The sequence below is a fragment of the Chiloscyllium plagiosum genome, chromosome 23 (assembly GCF_004010195.1).
Source record: "Chiloscyllium plagiosum isolate BGI_BamShark_2017 chromosome 23, ASM401019v2, whole genome shotgun sequence".
NCBI lineage: Eukaryota > Metazoa > Chordata > Chondrichthyes > Orectolobiformes > Hemiscylliidae > Chiloscyllium > Chiloscyllium plagiosum.
Window position 1 is genome coordinate 8,383,381 of NC_057732.1, and position 24,004 is coordinate 8,407,384.

At 40.4% G+C, this 24,004-nt stretch overlaps 1 protein-coding gene across 4 annotated transcripts in view; it reads left to right on the forward strand.

Annotated features, from left to right (window-relative positions):
* recql (RecQ helicase-like) overlaps positions 1–24,004 on the forward strand; it is a 71,617-nt gene that overhangs the window by 20,357 nt on the left and 27,256 nt on the right. For all 4 annotated transcript variants that reach the window (XM_043713437.1, XM_043713435.1, XM_043713434.1 and 1 more), the window contains 8 exons: positions 4,220–4,386; positions 9,528–9,609; positions 14,609–14,757; positions 16,863–16,980; positions 18,833–18,971; positions 20,325–20,416; positions 22,274–22,493; positions 23,053–23,173. In XM_043713437.1, the coding sequence (XP_043569372.1) occupies positions 4,220–4,386; positions 9,528–9,609; positions 14,609–14,757; positions 16,863–16,980; positions 18,833–18,971; positions 20,325–20,416; positions 22,274–22,493; positions 23,053–23,173 (1,088 nt within the window). The remainder of the gene's footprint in view (positions 1–4,219; positions 4,387–9,527; positions 9,610–14,608; positions 14,758–16,862; positions 16,981–18,832; positions 18,972–20,324; positions 20,417–22,273; positions 22,494–23,052; positions 23,174–24,004) is intronic.

Here is a 24,004-nt window from a genome sequence, read left to right on the forward strand (position 1 = left end):
CTATCACCCTCCCCTTAACCTCCTTCCACCTATCGCATTCCCAACGCCCCTCCCCTAAGTCCTTCCTCCCTACCTTTTATCTTAGCCTGCTTGGCACACCCTCCTCATTCCTGAAGAAGGGCTTATGCCCGAAACATCGATTCTCCTGCTTCTTGGATGCTGCCTGACCTGTTGTGCTTTTCCAGCAACACATTTTTCAAGCCCATGATCAGACAGTCGGTATAATTGAATGACAAGTTGCTGATACTTTTTCGTAGCAATATTTATGGCTATTGACTCCTTCAAGATGAATCTTTAGTGAGAAATCGATTGTTGTCCACAGCCTTAGACTTTAGATAATATATTTGCTCACATCATGTACTGTACTCTCATGTTAAAAGAGGTTCTTAAAAACATTGTGCTTTGGATTCAGCCATTTTTCATGGCAGAGAACTCCACAGGTTCACTACTCTTTTGGTGAAGAAGTTTCTACTCATCTTATTCCTAAATGCCCTACCCGGTATCCTTAAGGTGTGACCCCTGGCCTGGACTCCCCAGTCATCAGGCATATCATTCCTACATTTATCCTGTTCGAATTTTATAAGTTTATATGAAATCTCCCCTCATTCTTCTAAATACCAATGGATATTATTCCAAACTGATTCAGTCTCTCTTCATACATCAGTCCTATTAAATCCCAAGAACCAGTCTGGTAAACTTTATTGCTCCCCTTCAGTAGCCAGAACATTTTTCCTTGGGTAAGGAGATTAGAACTGTGTGCAGTACTCCAGGTGTGGTCTCACCAAAGCTCCGTATTTTTGTTTTATTCATTCATGGCTGTAGCTAAACTTGCAATTATTGTCCATCCCTAATTGCCCAGAGGGCATCAAAATATCCCTGCTCCTTTACTTGAATCCTCTCTCCATGAAGGTCAACATTCCATTGACCTTTTTCACCACCGGCTGCACCTGCATGCTTATTTTCAGCAACTGGTGTACAAGGACACCCAGGTCTCATTGCATCTCCCCCTTTCCCAATCTATCACCATTTGGATAATAATCTATTTTCCGACACTGAGGGTACTCAAATTGACTCCAGACCGCATGAATTTTCCTGGCATCAGGCCAAACATGGGCAAGGAAATCTCTGATTACCTTGTATTGCCCTTGCAACCATCCTGAACAACAACTGGGGAAAGCATGGAGGGTGACAAAGGTGTAGATTTTACTTTGGGTAAGGGACTTCAGTGTGCTGCTTCGGGAGTGGTTTGGGAGCAGCACAACAGACCAAGCCAGTCCTGACTTAAAGAGCATAATTGCTTGACTGAGTATGCAGCAGTGAGCCGACAAGAGGGAACCCCATACTTGGCCTTATTCTCACCAATCTGTCTGCTGCAGATACCACTGTCCATGTGCACTTCAAACAGATTTAGGAACTCAAGACTAGATATCCATGATGTGCTATTGGATACCGGCAGCAGAATTTTCAATCTGCAACCTCCTGGGCTGGCATATCTCCCATTCCAGCATAACTGGGATCAACCCCCCTTCTATAAAGAGGTCAGCAGGGCATGCCAGGATTGCACCAGACACATGTGAAAATAAGTTGCATCGGCAGCAAATGAAAGACTGGGCTAAGCAATTCCATAACCAATGAATCCGATCTAAGCTTTGCGGTTCTGCCATATCCAATCGTAAATGGCAGTGGATGATTAAACAATTCACTGAAAGATGAGGGTCCAGAGTTACATCATCTTTAATAATTAGCACATCAGTGGAAGAGACAAGGCTGAAGCTTTTGTAACATCTGAATATCAATCTGAAGTGCCAAATAGATGATCTATCTTGACCTCCTCTGGCAACCTGTCACAGTGTCTTCAGCTAATTCATTTCACTTCACATGATATCAAGAAGTAGCAGAAGGCACTAGATAGTGCACAGGCAATGGGAGCTGACAGTTTTCTGGCATTAGTACTGAAGACTTGAGCTCATGAACTTGTTGTCCCCCTGGTCAATCTGAACCACAAAACTGGTATTGACTCGACAATATGGAAAATTGCCTAGGTGTGTCCTCTCTGCAAAAAGCAGAACAATTCAAATCTAGCAACTTACTACCTCAACAATCTACTCTATATTATCAGTAAACTGGTTGCTGTGGTCATCAACTGTGCTATTAAGCAGCAGTTGCTTAGCAATAACCTGATCACTGATGCTTAGTTTGGTTTTTGCTAGGACTGCTAATTATAGCCTTGGTTCAAATATGGACAAAATAATGGAATTCTAGAGGTGGAAACTTACCCCCACTGACACCAAGGCCAGGCCACGTTTGAGCAAGTGTGATATCAAGGAGGCAAATTAGAGTCAGTGGGAATCAATGGGAAGATTATGCTGTTTGGAGTCTTATCTAGTGCAGAGGAAGATGGCTGTGGTCGTTGGAGGTCAGTCATCTCAGCTCCAGGACATCGCTGCCGGGGTTCCTCAGAGTAGTATATTTGAGGCACAGCCATGTTCAGTTGCCTCAGCACCTCCTTCAATCATATGGTCAGAAATAGGGATGTTCACTGCAGAATGTTCTGCACCATTTACAACTCCTCAGATACTGAAGTGATTGATGTCCGAATGTAGCAAGACCTGGACAGTAGTCTGGGGCTGATAAGTGGTGAATGACATTCACATCACAAAAATTCCACGCGATGATCACTTCCAAAAAGGGAGAATGTAACCATTGGCCCTTGACATTCAAAGGCATTACCATCACTGAATCCCCCGCTATCAACATCTTACCATTGGTCAGAAACTGAACTGGACTAGCCATACAAATACTGTGGTTACAAAAGTAGATCAGAGGCTAGGAGTACTGCATTAAATAATTGACACCCAACCCCCTCCAAAAATCCTGTCGCACTCCAGGAGGTGTAAATCAGGAATGGGATAGAACATTCGCAACATGGTTGGAGTGGAACTCCAGCAATGTTCTAAACTCAAAGAAAGAGCACCTGCTTGATTAGCATCCCATTCTTCATGTTCAATATTCTCTCTCTTCCAACACCAATATACAGGAGCAGTAAGATGTATTGCAGAAAGTCAGCAAGGTACCTTCAACAATACCTTCCAAAGCCACAGCCACTACCATCTAGAAGGGCAGGACAGGGCAGGAGTAAATAAGAAACACCATCATCAGCAAGTTCCTGTCCAAGCTCCTCACTGTGCTGATTTGGAAATATTTCACTATTCCTTCACTGTTGCTGGGTCAAAAGCCTGGAACTCTCTCTCTTCTAACATTTGGTACACCAAATTGACTACACGGGTTCAAGAAGACTGCTCACCGCTGCCATCTTCTCTAGAGCAATGTATAGAGAAACACTAAATGCTGGCCTAGACATCCAGTCCAAACCCCTTGAGGCCAGGTCTCCTAATAGAATGATAGTTGTTACAGCAGTGAGGACAGGACATGTATTAGGTCCATGAGGAAGTCCCAGTGCAGTTGACTCTGTGAGAATTAGCTGCTTGGGGTTGTTTCCAGGAGATTTACCAGGATGTTGCCTGGAATGGAGAATAGATCGTACAAGGATAGGTTGAGAGTGTTAGGCCTTTTCTCATTGGAATGGAGAAGGATGTGGGGTGCCTTGATAGAGGTTTATAAGATGATCAGGGGAATAGATAGAGTAGACAGTCAGAGGCTTTTTCCCCGGGTACAACAGAGTGTTACAAGGGGACATAAATTTAAGGTGAAGGGTGGAAGGTATAGAGGGGATGTCAGGGGTAGGTTCTTTACCCAGAGAGTGGTGGGGGCATGGAATGCGCTGCCTGTGGGAGTGGCAGAGTCAGAATCATTGGTGACCTTTAAGCGGCAATTGGATAGGCACGTGGATAGGTGCTTAAGCTAGGACAAATGTTCGGCACAACATTGTGGGCCGAAGGGCCTGTTCTGTGCTGTATTGTTCTATATTCTATGTTTGTTTTCAGTGCACTGTGCTGCTTTGGCTAGAAAGGCTCCGAGCCCAGAAGTTCAAGTAAAAATCTCCTTAAAGGTAAATAGGCAACATTTTATCTGATATTGGTAGTACCCCTATTTCAGATCAGAAGATTCAAGCTACTAAAACATATCGATTAGACAAATTACGAAGTGTCTTTTTGGTGTAAATTTCCACAGTGACTATTTATGGGAAAAACTTAAAGGTGAGGAGACATAATTTCTGGTATTGCTTTTAGAGATAAACATTAAACTTTGTTACCTCTAGACTACAAGAGCCTTGGTATCCTGAAACGTCAGTTCCCAAAGACTCCGTTAATTGGATTGACAGCAACTGCAACAAGCAATATCTTGGAAGATGTGAAAAAAATCCTGTGCATCCCCAAATGCCTCATGTTTACAGCTTCCTTCAACAGACCCAATCTGTTTTATGAGGTACCTAACATACACTGAAACATTGAACAACTTGCTCATTTGTTTTAGTTTCAGTAAAATATGTTGGTTTTACTTGAATTTACACACATAGTCAAATGCATTCAAATTCAACACATGATACCACAACAATGTTTATTATTTTTCAGAATTGGAGGGTGATTAATTTCTTATGTTGTAGCTGGCAGTAAAAGCCATTTTACAATTAGGGCATCAAGTAACAAGTTTAAATTGGGTTGGGAGAGAGTGGAAAAATGAAAGGCATTGTCTTTGTACACACTACTTCAAAATCCAAATGCCAAAAATCTTCACATTTGCTCTCTCTTGATCAGAGTCTTTCTCACACATGCTTAAATATGTGAACTGAAAGGTCATTCAAGATGTCTGTCATCTCCATATCCTAAAATGATGGGAGGGAGGGAGGCAAAGGAAGGAGAGAAAGATTGGCCAATTTCAGAGAATCTTTTGGACTTTTAAAACCAATCGTTTAAACTCCAAGAGATTAAAACTTATTTATGATGTATCACTAGACTTCTGAAGCTAACTACATTTCTCTGCACCCTATTGTTACCAATTTCCTTGGGCATGTAGAGTATTACTGACCTCTGTCTCCTTCCATCAAACTGGGCTTTGGTTGGTGATAGATTTTTTTTTTAACCCTCTTTGCCTCTGCACTTTAATTGTCCCATATTAATCCCAGGGCGGCACAGAGGCTCACTGGTTAGCACTGCTGCCTCACAGCGCCAGGGACCCGGGGTCGATTCCAGCCTTGGGTGACTGTCTGCGTGGGTTTCCTCTGGGTGCTCCGGTTTCCTCCCACAATCCAAAGATGTGTGGGTCAGGTGGTTTGGCCATGCTAAATTGCCCATGGTGATAAGTGCATTAGTAGGGAGTAGGTGAATGGGTCTGGGTGGGTTACTCTTCGGAGGGTCGGTGTGAACTTGTTGAGCCAAAGGGCCTGTTTCCGCACTATAAGGAATCTAAACTAATCTAATCCATCACTTCTCTGAAAATTCCTGTGTATCCCCTTTGTGAAGTACCTCTCTTACTTTGCTAATTCATATGTTTCCCATACATATTTTAGTGTGATGAAATTGTGTTTTACCATATGTTTTTATTTTCTATATCAAACAAACTGGATGCAGTTTATTGATTGCCTTCATGATCTGAAATATTATAGTAAAGTTGCCTTCAGCCCAGGAACCTTTCTTATTGATTGACTGCCCCCTCCTGTGTGTTGTATTATTTGTTTGTTTTCCTTCTGAGCTGGGCAGACGTGGCCTTGACAAGCACAGAGAATCTCACTCTTTCACAGGCCACTCAAAATAATGCCCGTATGCTTTAATAGTGGGTTCCTCATATATGTCCTCACATTCTCAAATGTTTGTAGCTTTACTGCCTTCTCTTACCCATAATTTAAGCATTGTGGGTCTTGCTGTGGATCAGAGCTGTTCCACCTCAGCTAGAGCTCTAATTAGAGCATCTCAGGAGCCTTGGTACAATTTGGTCTCACTTTACCATGGCAGAGGATTGTTAGCAGTGAGGGAGATGTGGTGATTGATACCTGTGGGTACATCACAGGGAGGCAGTGTAAGTAATTCTAGGCCTTGTTCTTCCTTTGTCAATTGCCATATTTTGTAAGTGACAGTTTAGTGAATATTTCTTTCAGAATCTGACTTAAAATGTGTCACCCTCAACTGTACTGAGAGGAAGTGAGTTCACTGAGGGTTACTCTATGCTTAAGGGAGCATTTAGGAATCCTGAAGAGTGGGATTGGTGATTCTAAGCAGACACTTGCACAGTGGGAATGAGAGTTCGAAACAGATCCTGCAGCTTGGGACTAATGGTTCAAAGCAGCAGCAGAGATTTGCTTAGAAATTGAAATTTCTGCAGCCCAGCTGATTCCCCAGGACCATTGATTCTGGTCACTGATCCCTTCATGAGATACACTTGTACCTCTAATTTATTTCACTGAAATGCTGATGCCCAGCACCAGAGAAATAAATGCTGTCTTACATAGGAGCAGGAACAGGCTGTTCAGCTCATCAAATCTGCTCTGTCATTGGGTGCAAGCTCAAACTTTAGTTCATTCTTATTTACACTGTAGCCCAAGACAGCCATGTGCTTTTCCAGGGTAGCTTTTGCAAATCACAATGCATCAAATCCAATGTGGGGATACATGAATTTCTGGTAGTAATTTGGAGGATAGTATGTTACAATCAGTTGGTTGGCCATCATGCCTGTAACAGTTGAGTCGAGCTTGTAATGAGCAGTGCTGTGTTAATAAGATCAGTTGTAGATCAGATGATGACCAATGATTTTGTCCAGGGTTTCCACAGGTTCTCGGCCACACCATTTAATTGATGTTTTCCATGGATTTTTATTTGTCCCCAATATTTGCTAAGGATTAAAAGAATGAGATGACACAAATTGACCCTGTTAATTTTAAATTATATTCCCTGGAGCCCAAGTTGCTGGCCTTGGCTACATGAATAAGATGCCTGAATGGAAGATGAAAATACTAGTGTGTCTCGCACTCTCTCTTTGTAATTGGCAGATGTGAAAACTGGCAGCTTTCTCTGAGGAAGTAGCAAGATGGGTTTAACACAAATCTCCTCTTGATTCACACTACCCTGACACATGTTTACTGGGTAGTTTACTGACCCACTGTGCTGCCGCCTAGTCTCCTGAACGGGGAGCGGACTCGGCAAATGCTCGCTCTGTCAATCCCATTGAAGTGAAGCAATGGCAGGGAGAGGCTTCAGCAATGCTGCAGCTCCCTCACGGTCAAGTGTGTGTGTCTTCTCGGAAACAAATCCTGAGAGGCAGAGAGAGGGAGCAAGGCAGGCAGAGCGAGGAAAAAAGAAACTTCAGAAAACTCCGAGTCCCAGAAGACAGGCATTGGATTAGTCATCCGAATAATCAATTATCTGAACGAAATACTGCCTACCCAAGTCGTTCAGATAATCGAGGTTCCTCTGTATATTTTTCCTTTAGTAATTCCTGGTCAAATGAGGAATAAACAAGTGCAGTTATCTGCATCTTGAATCCAAACCAATTTAGCAGTGATGTCTTCCTGGCTGTAAGTACAACATGACCCAATTCGCATTTGTATAGGACATTTCATTTGGTTAACAATGCTGTGAAATGCCTTGATGTTTATCAAACAAAATTTAACATCTAGTCATGTAAACAATACAGAATATCTTCGAGGAGAAGGGAGCTTTATGGATGGGGTTCCAGGATTTGGCACCCATGAATGGTGGGTGCAAAGAGGCAGAGTTCAAAGAAGGCAAAGTACATTAAGAGTAGTGTGGCAGGAGCAATTAAAGTGGGGTCAAGCCATATTGATATTTGAACACAAGTTTGAGAATTTTGAAATTGGAAACCTTGCCAAACTGAGAGCTAGCAAGTGCAGGAGTGATGGGAAAATTGGATCTAAAGCAAACTATGATTTGGATAATAGAGTTTTGGCTGAGCTGTAGCTTCCAGAGAAGTGGATGGTGGAAAGCAATCCAGTAGATAATTCTAATCGTTGAAGTTGGAGGTGCATAGTGCTCTTAGATCTACTGTCAGAAAATTGTGATCTGTATTTTGAACAGAGTGCTTCTCCTACCTCCATCCCTGTTTTTGTTACCTCAAGTCTTCCAATGCATTCCTGATATGTCTCCTACATTGTACAAACTTTAAGTTTGAGCTCATCCAAATCTTTGCTGCTGTACCTTGTGCCAGTTGTATTCACTTATACTCTTTCTGCTTGTTGCCCTACATTGGCTCTGGTTTAAGGAATGTCTTGACATTCGTGATGAAGGGCTCATGCCTGAAACGTCGACTCTCCTGCTCTTCGGATGCTGTCTGACATGCTGTACTTTTCCAGCGCCACTGCATCTTCAGTCCTCAATTCTCCTTTAAAATTCTCATCCTTGTTTTCAAATAACTTGATGGCTCTGCTCTTTCCTATCTAATTAATTTCTTCTAGACCTACAGTCCTCTGAGATCTCTGTACTCCTATAATTCTGAACTCTTGCATGTCTGTGATTTTAATCCCTTTCCCATTTGCTGGTCACCTTTTTAGTTGCCTGATTCCCAAGCTCTGGAATACTTTCTCTAAATCTCCCCACCTCTCTACTTTCTTCCTTCAGATTATTCTTTAAACCTAAATAATCAAATAATCTATGGTTTAAAAATAAAAGCCCTTGACTTTTGGCCAAAGTGTCATTCATTTTGATAACACCTCAATTCATTTATTCATTAAAACGTTACTTGCAAATCCTGCACAAGGTTGAGGTCAAAGATTTGCAACTGTCGGCATGACCCTTGCCAATAGAGCAGCCCTTCCCTTGACACCTGAGCAGCATTGAAAGTGCAGGTTCTGCTCAGGCTGTTACATGCTCTCCTGGATTGGGGAAGCTCCCTAAAGTGGAAGCACATCCCGAATAGACCATATGAGAGTGGGCTGAAGTTCAATGCCAATTTGGAGTTTTGTAGGAACACCATGTTGATGGGCTGTTATGTTTGGCTGGCATCTGCTGAGCATGTCAAAGCTGATCAGTCTGGAACTAAATGCCAATTCCTGAAAGATTGGGTGCTCCATGACCAGTTTAGCATTCACGGAACTGGATAAAGAATCTTCACTGAGATGGGTTATTATCTGGTATGTGAAGGACCGTGATAAGAAGCATAGTTAAATTCAGTGATTTTTGTGACTGTTTCTTGACATCGGACCAAATGATGAGATAGTTGATCAGTTTTTCGGCATTTCTTAATGATGGCTCCCCCGCTACCTTATAGCTGTAAGTAAGCCCCTTGAAAACACTACCAATCAAAGATCAACCCCTAACTTTTTGTTGAGTAAATTTGGTCTGAAAAGTTTGTTTTTTATACAGCGTGTATATAATGCAATTTTGACTAAGCTTTTGGCTATCCGACCTAATACAGTATCTCCTCAGATTGCTCGGTATTATGCTTTGTTTCGTAATACCTCTATGGAACAATTCTGGATACCAACTTGCATTAAACGAGTTATGTGAATAGAAGTTGTTCCAGATGTTAAAAAGTTTGTCAAATGAGGAAACTTGGCTTATGAATGGACCTGCGAGCTGTTCTTTCAGTATTTGCACTTGTATTTTCTTCTAATTTCACAGATTCGTCAAAAGCCAACAAGTTTTGAAGCCTGCATTGAAGATATAGTCCGAATGATCAATGGACGTTACAAAGGGAAATCCGGTATTTTATTTTCACATTGAATTTCAACCATGAAAACCTTCTAGCTATAATCTCCTGTCAAGTCTCCATCAATGGAGATGGAACAAAAAATGTTGCCATCTCATCGTTTTTTTTAAAATCTGTGTATTTGCCTGTTGATGTGGGAAGATGTACACACTTGTGAAGGGAATTGTTCATCGTTTTCCATTCCTTTACATTTCTTTGCTTGATAACTTTGTCTTATTAACATTTTGATCATTTCAGAGTTAACAAATCTATTTCCATTTGTCCCAGTTGTTGGGACATTGGACTTGTTTGCTGCTGTGTAATTTTTAACCTTGATGTGTGACTCTTTTTAACCTTTCATTTGCATCAGAGACAAACTAAGCTTTACATTTTCTGCTGTGCCATTTCCTAAGAAGGTTCACATTGTTTTGAGAGTCATAAGAGCAAATATCAAAAACCGGAGAATGAGCAACAAAATATTCTGTTTAATTGTGTTGTTTTTGATTCTTTCTGGCACTTTGCTGATCATAAACCGTAGACTTGGACAGTAATTGGTTGGGTTGGGGTTTATCCTGCCTTTTATGGACAGGACATGCCTGGACAATTTTCCATTTTGCTGAGTGGATATTGGTATTTTACTGGAATATCTTGGCTAGGAACTGGACTACATTTGGAACACAGGTCTTCAGTATTGTAACCAGAATGTTGTTAGGCCTCGTAGCCTCTGTACTATATGGTACCTTCAGCTGTTTCTTGATGTTACATGGACTGAATGAATTGACTGAAACCTGGAATTTGGGGAACTCCAAAAGGAGGTTAAGATGCATCAACTACTTGACATTTAGGACTGAAGGTTGCAAATGCTTCAATACTTGTCTTCTGTACTGATGTGCTTGGGAAGTGCAGTGCCTTCCCTTCCTGCTAATGCTTAATTTGTCCATCCCATTAAAAGCTAGATGTTGTTGGACAGTAGAATCTTTGATCTAATCGGTTGAATCATTTTGATGCATTGCTCACTGCTTTTAATACAGGTAATCCTGTGTTGCAGCTGATCAGGTTGACACTTCATTTTTAGGTATGCCTGGTGCTGTTCTGGTATGCCCTCTTGCAGTGTCTATTGAATCAGGTATCATCCCCTAACTTAATGTAAAGGTAAAATAGTGATGTGCCTGGGCATACAGTTAGAGATTATGGCTGAATACAGCTCTGCAGGTAGCCCACAGCACCTACAGGTGCTCAGTTTGAGTTGTTGGATCCGTTCAGTCTATCTTATTTTACGAAGGTTGTAGTGTTACATAACATGATGTAGGGTATCCCTAATGTGAAGACAAAAGTTTGTCCGCCCAAGCCCTGGTTAGTGCTCCTAGTACTGATATGGACAAATGCATTTGTGATTGGTGAACTGCTGAGGATGTCATTCTACAGATTTAGAGCTGAAAATGTGTTGCTGGAAAAGCGCAGCAGGTCAGGCAGCATCCAAGAAGCAGGAGAATCAACGTTTCGGGCATGAGCTCTTCTTCAGGAAGGGCTCATGCCCGAAATGTTGATTCTCCTGCTCCTTGGATGCTGCCTGACCTGCGCTTTTCCAGCAACACAATTTCAGCTCTGATCTCCAGCATCTGCAGTCCTCACTTTCTCCATTCTACAGACCCAGTCTAGCAGCTATATCTTTTAGAATTTGGCCGGCTCTGTCAGGAGTGGTGCTGCTGAGCCACTCGAGGTGATGAATATTGAAGACCCCACCAAAAGTGCATTCAGTGTCCTTCCCACTCTGTGCTTCCAAGCTGTGTTCAACATGGAGGAGTACAGACTAATCAGCTGAAGTTTTGTCAATGGAAGGTAATCAGCAGGAGATTACCTTTCCTATGATCTGATACAAAACCCTCGTGGGGTTTTGAGTCAATGAGCAGTGAGAGAACAGTGTTCCCCTGACACCATAACACTGGGTTGCCATTTTTGGTATATCTGTCCTGGTGGTAGGTCAGCACATACTCAGTGAGAGTACAGTTTGGAATATTGTCTATATGGAACAGTAAAAGACAGTAAGTAGGTCCCCTTTGAAGATGCTGATGTGGGCAATTCTGGAGTAGATTTGGGAATGAGCTCAGTTTCAAAACACCTACATCTTTCCTCTCTTGTAATCTTGCTTATAGATCATAAAATCATACAGCATTGAAATAGACCTTTCGGTCCAACTCATCCATGCTGACTGGTTCCCAAACTAAACTACTCCCACTTGCCTGTGTTGCGCCCATGTCGCTCTAAATCTTTTCCTATTCAGGCACCTATCCAAATGTCTTTTAAATGTTGTAACTGTACCTTTTTACCTGTAAGGATGGTGATTTTAAGTTTCCTGTCAATTTCAATCTAACAGAACCATACTGTATCCTCTAACACTGATATTGATTTGTGTTACAATGGTAATGCTGGACAAGTTAGTCTCAAAGGGAAATTTTGATTGGTAGACTACAAGTTTTATTTTGCTTAGTAGGGGGTGGGGAGGGAGGTGGAGGTGTTGGTAGAAACCTGGTCAGATCTTAGACCACACAAAGTGCAGCATGGGAACAGGCCTTTCGGCCCACTATGTCTGTGCTGACCATGATTCTCTCCTAAACTAATCCCATCAATGCGCACATGGTTCATATCTCTCCATTACCTGCCTGTTCATGTGTCTGTGTAAATGCTTCTTAAACTTTGCTATCCTCTCTGCTTTTCCTACCTCCCCAGCAGCACTTTCCATGTGCCTACTACCCTCTGTGTAAGAAATACTTTTTTTGCACATCTTTTTAAACTTGCCCCCATCACCTTAAACTTTTGCCCTCCAGCATTTGACATTGCCAATCTGGGAAAGAGACTCTGACAATCCATCCTATCCATTACATTCCATAATTTAATGTACATCTAGCAGGTCTTCCCTCAGCCTCTGACACTCTCGTGAAAACAACCCAAGTTTGTCTAACCTCTCCTTATAGCTAATACATTCCAATCCGGACCACAGCATGGTAAACCTCTTCTGCACTCTATCCAAAACCACCTCATCCTTCCGAAAATGTGGTGATCAGAATTGTACACAGTACTCTCAAGTGTGGCCTGACCAAAGTCCTATAATTTCAACAAGACTTGCAAATCTTTCTACTCAGTGCCCTGACTGACGAAGGCAAGCATGCCGTATGCCTCCTTTAGCAGTTTATCTACTCTTGTTGCTACTTTAAGGGTGCTATGGCTTTGGACATTAAGATCATTCTGTATATTAGTGCTTCTAAGAGTCCTGCCATTTACATTATACTTTCCTCTTGCATTTGACCTCCCAAAATGAATCACCTCACACTTGTCAGAATTAAAGTCCATCTGCCATTTCTCCGCCAACTTTCCAGCTGATCAATATCCTGCTGCATCCTTTGATATTTTTCCTCACTATCCACAATGCCATCAATTTTCATGTCATGTACATACTTGCTAATCAGACCACTGACATTTTCATCCAAATCATTTCTATCTATTACAAACAACAGTGTTCCCAACACTGATTCCTTGTGTGACACCATTGGTCACAGACCTCCAGTCAGAAAAACACCTTTCCACAACTACCTTCTGTCTTTTTAAGGCCAAGCCAATTTTGTATCCAACTTCCCAAATCACCATGCATTTCATGTGATTTGATCTTTTGGATAAGCTTACCATGAGGTCCTTGTCAAATGCTTTAGTAAGTCAGTGTAGACAACATCCACTGCCTTACCCTCATCAATGATCTTCATCACTTCCTCAAAAAAACTCAATCAGGTTTATGAGACAAGATCTCCCCTGATAAAGCCATGTTATCACTAATACATTCATTCTTCTCCACGTATAACTAAATCCTGTCTCTAAGATTCTTCTCCAGTAATTTCCCTGCCGCTGATGTAAGCATCACTGGCCTATAATTTTCTAAATCGTCCCTATTGTCCTTATTAAACAAAGAAAAAACATTGCCTATTCTCTGGTGTTCTGAGACCTCACCTGTGCCTTAAGAGGATACAAAGATCTCCGTCAACGCTCCAGCAGTTTCCTCCCTTGACTCCTTCAGTACCCTGGGATAAATTCTATCAGGCACTGGGGACTTATCTATCTTAATGTTTCAAGGCACCCAGCATCATCACCTCTTTAATATCAAAATGTCCCAAATTATCGGCAACCCCCTCTCTAATCTTACCATCATCAGCATCTTTCTCCTTGGTGAATACTGATGCAAAATATTCATTGAGGACCTCACCCATTTCCTCTGGTTCCATGCATAAATTCTCTCCTTTGTTCTTGAATGGACCTGCCCTTTCCCTAGTTACCCTTTGTTCCTAACATGCCTTGGGATTTTCCTTTAATTCTACCAGTTAAGGACATTTCATGCCTCCTTCTAGCCCTCGTCATTCTTGATTAAGTTCTTTTATGCTTTTTATATTCCTCAATGGCTTTGTTAGATTTTAGTTTCCTAAACCTTATATATGCTTCCTTTATCTAAACTAAACTTACGAACTAAACTTAGAACATCTCCCATCATCCAAGCTTGCTGAATCTTGCCATCCTTGTCTTTCATCCTCACAGGAGCATGCTTGTCTTGAATTCTGGTCAGTTGGCTTTTAAAAGACTCTCAGATATCAGATATGGATTTAGCCTTGGCCAATTTAGCACTTCCACCCAAGGATCAGTCACCCTTTTCCATAATTATCTTAAAACCTACGGAATTATGATTCACAGAACTGAAAACCAAAATCCATTTTCCTCTGCTGTTAGAACCCAAGTTTTCCAATAATAATGATGATATATAATGAATCTCATTAACATTAGACACATTGAGAATTATGTTTGTGTTTTTCTGGCTACCTGGCAGAAATGCAATATTTCAAATTGTAGAAACCATTTCATCCATTTTATGGTCTCTGTATTATTGTATCTAATATTGCACAATTTAAAGTGTGTTACAACTAGTGTGTAGTGCAGTTTGCATTGTAATTTTGATTCTCTGAATCTTTTTTTCCACCAGGAATAATCTATTGCCTTTCTCAGAAAGATACTGAGCAGGTCACCTGCAGTCTGCAAAAACTCGGCATTGCAGCTGGGTGTTACCATGCCAACATGGAGGCTGCTGCGAAGACTAAAGTTCATAAGGACTGGACTTTAAACAAAATAAAGGTCAGGTAAAATTAGTGTGATGGAGAACAGCTTTTCATGATCTTCATGTATTTTTTAAATATGGTTCTTTACTGGAATAAAAGAACAACTAACAGTGTTCATGAACACAGGACTACTCAAGCGCTTCATAGCCAATCAAGTACTTTTGAAGTGTAGTAATTTATAATGTAGGAAATGTGGCATCCAATCTGCGCACAGCAAGGTCCCACAAACTAATACAATGGCTTAATCCTTTGGGCTGTTTTGCTTTGTAGTTTTGGTTTCAGGATAAATACTACCCAAGATGCTGATAAACATGCCTCCTCTTTGAAATAGCACTACAAAGTATTTCACATTCATCTTAGTTGCCTGCTCCTGGCCTGTACTCCTACAAATCATTCCTATTCATATACGTAAGTGTCTTCTAAATGCTGTAAGAGTGCCCAAATCCACACTTCCTCAGGAAGTTCATTCCATACTAAAAACAAATTGCCCCTCATGTCATTTCTAAACTCTCTCCTTTCACCTTAAAAATATTGCCCCCTAGTTTAGAAGTCTCCTACCTACCATTAAACCTATCACACCCCTTATGATTTTATAAACTTCAATAAGGTCAGCTCTCAACCTCCTGTACTCTAGTGGAAAAAAAGTCTCTGCCTATCCAGCCTTTATTAATTCAAAACTTTCATACCCAGCAACCTCTAGGTAAACCCTCTCTAGTTTAAGAGCCTGAGTTTTATATCTCATCTGAAAGGTGGCAGAGCAACAGTGCCGTGTCAGTGAACACCTAAATGTCTGATTTGGAAGTGCTACTACTGAGCCCTGACTGAGAGAATGAGCTTGTGTGCAAACTTAATTTGCACTGCCCGCTGAAAACTTTTCCCAAACCTTTGTAGTTGCTGCTATCAATCACTGTCACCTTGGTTAGTTACGTGTATGAATCCTCCTTCCATTAATGGGAACGCATAGCCTTTAGTTATTGGTTAAAGTAGGGACATTCCTAACTCTGTATTGCAGTTTAAGCCTAAGTGTTGCTCTGTACAAAGGTGCTCACATACGCAAACCTGCACTGGACTCTTCCCACAAAATGTCATGTTTAAAAGTAAAACACTTTTCAGTAACAGTCATTGAATAGAGATATGTTTTTGTGCATTTTCCTACTAGCAAGAGAGAGATGCAGTAAGTGACATATTGGTAAGTTAATCGGAATAATTTCCATGTTCATTGCTTAGGCAGTATACATGCAGAACGGCTGATAGCCAGTCCGATTATCTGTTCAACTGTATTTTTAAATAAAGGGTGAGTTCTACAATATGTGGATAGTCTCAGATTGTCCAGATTACTGTCAAAGTAGTGAATGTGAAAATAATCCCTTCTATCATGGCAAATAATCTATAGAACAGACTCCAGTAGCATAAATATTGTAGTTATTCCTCTATATCTATTTACCATCTTGTTTACAGAGAAAATATCAAAAAAGCTCTAACATAGCCAATATAATTTCAGTATCTCAAATACAATCATACAGGTACACCTGAAGTTTTGTAATCTCCCTCTACATACACAAAAATGCATAGACCTAGTTGGAGAAAATGTTCTATCCGACCCTGCTTAGGAGATTGTCCAGACTCTGATTGTATATTAAAGGATTCACTTCCTCTTCTCTTCCAAAGGCTTAACTTTATTTCAGCGACAATGCTAAATGAAATTGCAACAAACATCCACTTGTATTCCAATGCAAGCATCATTAATTCGCAGACAATCCTTTCTGTACATATAACAATGACCTGTACTAAAAATGTATCTTGTAATTCTATTTAACAGCAGTATTTAATTCCATGTGTTGTCCATGATGCAACCTGTTGTGGGAGGGAATTGAATTGAATGACTATGGACCAGCGCCTTTCTGTTGTTTTATATTGGTGAAAAATGGCATCCCGATTTCTATTAAGCATGGTGTACAGATAAATGCAAATAACAGAATTTGTCTGCAGTTTTGAATTCAAGTGCTTACCCTCAGTGATTTTTGCAGGATAGGGAAGAGGGAAGCCAACTCTCGAATTACAAAGTACAATGATGCATTGTTGAATGGGCTGGTTCTGATTGTCAAATGTTTCATTTTTCAGATTGTTGTGGCAACAGTGGCATTTGGCATGGGTATTGATAAAGCTGATGTGCGATTCGTGATCCATCAGACTGTCAGCAAATCAATGGAGAATTACTACCAAGAGAGTGGACGGGCAGGTGAAGTATCAAAAGACTTGTGAATTTAGGACAATCACAAAGCAACCAAAAATAACAGTGAAATTATCCATTGTGTTCACTTTTAAGTATCTTTCATGGAAACATAAAACTTATCACTAACAAAGACTATTTTTAGCTCTTTCTTTCTCTCCCTCGCTTTTCAAATATTTATCCAATTGCCATTTGAATGATATACTTTTTTTCCCAAAATCATTTAATGTTCTAATAACCTCCTTTTGCGAAAAATAAGTCCTCTAATTATCCCATTTACTTTCGGATGTTAATCCAAAAACATTTGCCCTCTTATCAACTAAAGATTTTAGTAATCTGGGTTAGATTGTGGAGAGGACTATAATATGTTCACAAACTCAGTAGTTTAAAGGCACTGTATAACATACAGCTGAAGTAACTAATGCCTTTGGAATTAACAACATGATAAATGTAAAATATGAACAAATGAATGTTCTTTGGCCCATGATCATCTTCAAAATTACGTTTGATTTCCTCGTAATGAGTTCCTTTTGTTATTTAAATTATAGATTAAATATGAAGTCATAATCAAATACAGTTGCAATTACATACATTATTATCAGCAGCTGCTAACACTGGGCAAATGTTACTGCCCATTTATATTGCAAAAGATCGGAATTACAAAGTTGCTGCTTACAATGTTTGAATTGCATTGAGTATTCCAGGAAAGTCAGCAGATACTGGTTTCAAAGGTTCTGTTGGTTGAGCCAAAGTTGGGCCTTCAAATAGCTTCAATCAATTACTGCATCTGGTTAAAGGGTGATCAAGATGAGATTTTCTAGATGCGAGTACTAATAACTAGAGGATGCAGTTACTAAGTAAATTGCAATTTGTTTTATAGTAAACTGGTTACTTTCCTTTTTTGTTGTGTTATAATGCATCATGAACAGCAAGCAAATTGATCCCCAATATTGGTTGTGTTGTACAATCTGGCACCCTCTGGTTCTGGCAATCTGTGAACTGACATCCATAGTACTTCTGGTTTTCCAAAAAAGACCCATTTTACAGTGTGGCAAGCAGAGTGCTCAGCACTTCTGTAAATGGCAGCTTAAAGCAGACCAAGCAGAGTTCTCCATTTAACTGCTGTAAAGACAATTTTCAACATTTAAGAGTTGAATAGACAGTTTAAAGTGCAGTAAGAAAGAGTTCCCAGCACTGATTATTTTTGAGCACAAGGTCATATCTGTCGTGATACAGGAGTGACTCATTGAAGAAAGACATTAGTCAGACCTGACCTCAAGATGGGCTCACTAGGGCAGGTGAAGAGAGTAGCCACCAGTCATGTTTGATAACACCATGGCCATTGAGAATTAATGTCATATGTTTGCACAAAGGAAAGACCTTTGTACAAGTCAGTGCTTACATGATAGTGGAAGGAGTAAAGGAATTAGTGACTTAAAAAGCAATTCTCTGAGCCAGCCTGAGGTTGCCAGATTGAGGAGGTATAACGTGTTCATGCATTTTACATATTGTGAACTGCACCTGTGGAAGCATTTTCCAGCCCTGAGTCCTGTTTATTTTTTTCCTTTTGTGCACTTGGTGACTTAGTGTGGTCTGACTTCTCTGCTACCTTTGAACAAGCTGCCAGATGTCAGTATTGTCAAGATTCTCCGCTGAAAATGCCACATGTGAATGTTGTTTACTGTTCCCCTGAGATAGACCATGATGATCTTGCTGTTCCCTGGCTGGGATTAACTAACATAGACCAGATCACATTTCAATGTAGGCAGCATTTTATGCAGTTAATTGAGCTAATGAGATGAAGACATCTTTTGATCAAAAGGATTCATTATAATCTCCTTTCTCCTCTTGTGTTTTCTAGGTCGAGATGATCTGAAAGCTGATTGTGTTTTGTATTATGGATTTATGGATATCTTCAGGCAAAGCACAATGGTGGTTATGGAGAATGTAGGACAGCAGAAACTGTATGAGATGGTGGCATACTGTCAGGATTCACAAAGGTGCTTTTAGACTGTCATCAATGAACGGTTCTGTTGATTCTTGTTTGTTTTTTTTTAAGAATATATTTTCAACTTGTCTTAAAACTCAGGTGTTGAATCCTCATTTGGAAGATCCTTGTTGAAATCCAAATCCCTAATGTGTTTGGCATTGAAGCCTCTGGAAAAATTGCCATCTAGAAATCAAAGTACAAATTCTGCCAGTTCCCCTTTAGGGTGCCCTTGAGTGGGTTTTAATCTGATATCACAGTTGTTTAATTGGTGTCTTGTATTATCAGCAGTCGCAAATTATTCAATTGTCCTTTATGTTCTTGATATTTTGATGTTTTTTTTATGATTCAGAGATGTGTGACCAGGCTCTCTTCCTTGTGGGGATAAGGGACTCTTTTCAGGGTGACATGATGGCTCAGTGGTTAGCACTGTTGCCTCACAGTACCAGGGACCTGAGTTCAATTTCAGCCTTGGGTGACTGTCTGTGTGGAGTTTGTACGTTCTCTATGTTTCTGTGTGGGTTTCCTCCCATGGTCCAGAGATATGCAGGTTAGGTGAATTGGCCATGCTAAATTGCCCATAGTATCCAGCAATGTGCAGGCTAGGTGGATTGGCCATGGGAAAATGTAGGGAAGGGGTAGTGGGGGATGGGTCTAGGTGGGATGCTTTTCAAAGGGTTGGTATGGACACTATGGGCTGAATGGCCTGCTCCTGCACTGTAGGGATTCTATGATTTGTTGGGAGACTGAGTCAGACAGACAGACAGAAACAGCAGTTTCACCAGCTGATTCCAGTCACAAACCCAGTTCCCCTGCATTGCCAGAGCAGCTTCCTGATTCATTTTAATATCTGAGTTAATTGATTCCAAGCTTGACAACTTCAGCTGATGACCTTCATCTCCAATTTGTGAGACCTATCCGACAGGTATAAATTACATTGGAAAATGAGGATTTCTTCACGCCAGACTGGGTGAACTTGTTTCAGTAACTGTTAATAAAAAATATTAATCTCAGTTCAGACGCATTTTTTTTAAATGTTGGTTTCATGAATCTTGACTAATTGTGTAGTCAGCTGGTTGCCGTGGCTACTTTAAGTCAGTTCTTTCCTTTTTAAAACTACTTTAGTCTTTGAATCTCCCAAGTATTAAAATCAGATGATGGAATTTGAAAACCAGTAGCTGAAATTTTGACACTGTTGTGACCGTATTCTTGCACACTACAGTTACACTGATGCTGGTGTAATCTGAAGCAGGTTACATTCACGTTGCTGCGCAAATTCTCATTGGAACCTATTTAAATTTCACGTGATTGTACAGAATCAAAACTTGGAACTTTATAGTAATCTGTCATTGCGCTTTATTTCCAGGTGTAGACGTGTGCAGATAGCACAGTATTTTGATGAAGTTTGGGATTCGACAAAGTGCAACAAAATGTGTGACAACTGCAACAGTGAAACATGTAAAGTACTTTTCAGAGTTTTCAGGTCTTGATTTGTTTTGTTGATATATTTCCTTTCTAAATTTATTTTCTTAAAACAAACTCCGATGTCCATGATACTTGAAACTAAATAGCTGAGGCAGTCAGCAGTGAAAGTTCACTGCTGGGTCACCCAGGTGTGCAGGTTTACTTCTCTTTTTTTTGTCCCTCTCCTCCTTTTTCAAAAGTGCTGTTGTTTTGACCTTTTTTTCAAAGTTCCAAAACAATGCACAGTTTATAAAACAGTAATTACTGCTCCAAACGTTCGAGGAAATCTGCTCCCAACACGGAAAATGCTTAAAAAAAAAACAACACAGCCACAATTTTTTTCCATACTCTATCTTGGATTACCCAGAGACCTAAGGAGCAACTTTTTCACATAGAGGGTGGTGCATGTATGAAATGAGCTACCAGAGAAAGTGGTGGAGACTGGTACAAATACAACATTTCAGGACTCATGCTGATGCCTCTTAATAGGAAGGTTTTAGAAGGATATGGGCCAAATGCTGGCAAATCAGACTAGATTTAGGATATTTATTTGGCATGAATGAGTTGAACTGAAGGAAACACATGCTGTGCAACTCACTTATTTCGTTAGGAACACCCAATGAGTTCATATGAACAAAAATAAACATTTACTATATAAATTAGACTAGACTCCCTACAGTGTGGAAACAGGCCCTTCGGTCCAACCAGTCCACACCGACCCATTTCCCTCTGACTAATGCACCTCACAGTGTGGGCAATTTAGCATGGCCAATTCACCTGACCTGCACATCTTTGGACTGTGGGAGGAAACCCAGGCAGACGCTGGGAGAATGTGCAAACTCCACACAGACAGTTGCCCAAGGCTGGAATCCTGGTGCTGTGAGGCAGCAGTGCTAACCACTGAGCCACTGTTATTCTGAAACACTGCAGAAATAATTGTGCACTATTGTGTAGATTCCATAGTATTACCAAAACACGATTCTTGTTCAGAGAAATGGAATGAAGTTGCAAGCGTTGAGTTCAGAAAATAATTCTGAACACTTCCTGTGACATGGGCAATATGACCTGAGAAAATATTATCCGGGATTCAAGATCACTTAATTAAAAGCAAAACTGAAGCATTAGTAATTTGGGCGTTCCTCACACACCAAAAATGTATTTTATAATAAACTATATAAACATTGGCATATCATAGTGCTTTAGTCATTATTTATATTTTATAAATAAAATAATTAGTATAGAGTTATTCTGTTCTATACTCAGCACCTAAGTTTCTTATTTCTATTGTTCTCAGTTGCCAGTCAGTGATTGTGTTTCACACAACAATAATCGCGATTGCTAAAAATGACACGTACACATGTAATAACGAAAACTCTGTCAGTAGGGTCAGATAGCTGGCAGACAGGATTGCTACTCACCCCTGCACATACTTGTATTATTGAAACATGTGGCACTTGGCTATATTTAACCAGCATCCTGTAACTGTAACCAGCCATGGAAGAGGTATTTCAAACTGAAAATGCTAGAAACACTCAAAAGGGACAAACCGTGCTAACGTTTCTCCACATAGAGGGGAGTGAACTTGTGGAATTCACTACCACAGAAAGCAATTGAGTCCGACAGAGTGCATGATTTAAAGAATATGTTGGATGTAGCACTGGGGCTAAAGGGATTACAGAATATGGGGGAGAAAACAGGAACAGGCTATTGATTTGGATGATTAGCTTTGATCATAATGAATGGCAGTGCTGGCACAATAGGCAAAAAGCCCAACTTGCTCCTGTTTTCTGTGTAGAATGAAAAGCAGTCCTTTCTGATGCTGGGTGATGCACTTTTTGTTTTGCTTTGCAGCATATGAAAAGGTTGATGTCACAAGTTACTGTGCTGATCTGATCAAAATCCTGAAACAAGCTGAACAGCTCGGTGAAAAGCTCACCCCACTGAAATTAATTGAAGCCTGGAATGGAAAAGGTCCTTCCAAACTCCGGGTGGCTTCTGTAAGCCCTCCAAATCTCTCCAGGAGTGAAATGGAAGAACTAATTGTCCATCTTCTTCTGGAACAATACTTGAAGTAAGCACCATGATCCCTTGGTAAGCTTTCTCAAAAAGTGATTCTGTAGAGCCATGCACTGACAACATTGAAGATTTACAAGAATGAGACTATAGGTATGAAGCAAAAACTGCAGTTTTGTTACTGAAACAGAAAAGGGCAAATGAGAGATCTAGAAGGCCCTGAAAATTATGAACAGTTTCGAGAGGTTAAATGATGAATAATTGTTTCCACAGATGAAAGCTGAGGGAAAAAAAATGGCCTTGCGCAGTTAGAGTACTGTATTAATGTGTAGAATGCTTTATCATTGGCTGTCCTGTCAGAAATTGTAACTTATTTAAACGAGATATTGGAAAATAAGAGTAAAGCAGAATATATGACCTGGAGATGGAAATGGAGTTGGACGGTTGACTGCTGTACATAGTATCAGGGGATCAAATTACATCTTCCATAAATATGCTTAAATTTCTAAGCATCTTCAGCGGACTTATTTTCTGAAATCGCCCATTTAAGATTAACTGAAATTAATTGTAATTCAATGCTCCAGTTCAGTATAATTGAATTGTTGTTTGACTTACAGAGAAGAGTTCAGCTTTACTGCATTCGCCACAATTGCATACTTGAAGGAAGCGCCCAGGGCAAACCTGCTGAACAATAAAAAGCATGTCATTTCAATGCGTATGAAATTGAGAAGTAACAAGGTAATATTGTAAGAATTAATATAAAACTAAATGGCCCAGGGATGGGAAAAAGTGGAAAGAGTGATCACAACGATAGAGAAAGAGGGGGGATAATGTTGTCTGTATGTAGATACTGGCAAGGCTCTTTTTTTTTTGGTTTTAAACCATCCTGATACCCTGAAAGGTTGGTGGGATGTACGCTGTGGCATCTGTGCTGATGATGTAACCAAATTGTAATGCACAAGTCCCTCCCGTGACTATAAAGGGTTGATAATACGTTCCTAATCAGGTATGGGGAGGTTGTATTTTCTATGATATTTCTGCCTTATCAGTGGCATAGGGGAATGAAGTGCTCTGGATTTGCCACTATAGCAAGATGTAAATTGGATTGCAGCTTCTTGAGAAGGCAGCTCACCACAACCTTCTCAAGACTTGTTATTTATGGCAACAAATCATGGCCCAACTGACAAGGCTCACTATGGATGAATAAATAATTAAAGAAAAAAATCCTATAGATTGTGCTTGCAGTAACCCAATGGTATTGGACGGGGCAATGATGGGTGTTGAATTCAAGGCATGGATGCCAGTCAGCTCTACTGTTTTGTTCTAGGTGATACATGTTGCAGCTGCACCATCGACACAAGTAATAACACTCCTGATGTACCCATAAAAGGCCTCTAATTGAAGGGATGATGTGCAAACTTAACGTTTGCTGTACATTTAACATCTAAGGAGTAGTCTCTTAAATCCTCAATGTCCAGTTGTCAGTTATGATGTGGAGGTGCTAGTTTTGGACATTTGATATTGCTGTTTAATTGATTCAGTGATCAGGCATTTTGTACCTAGTTTTGG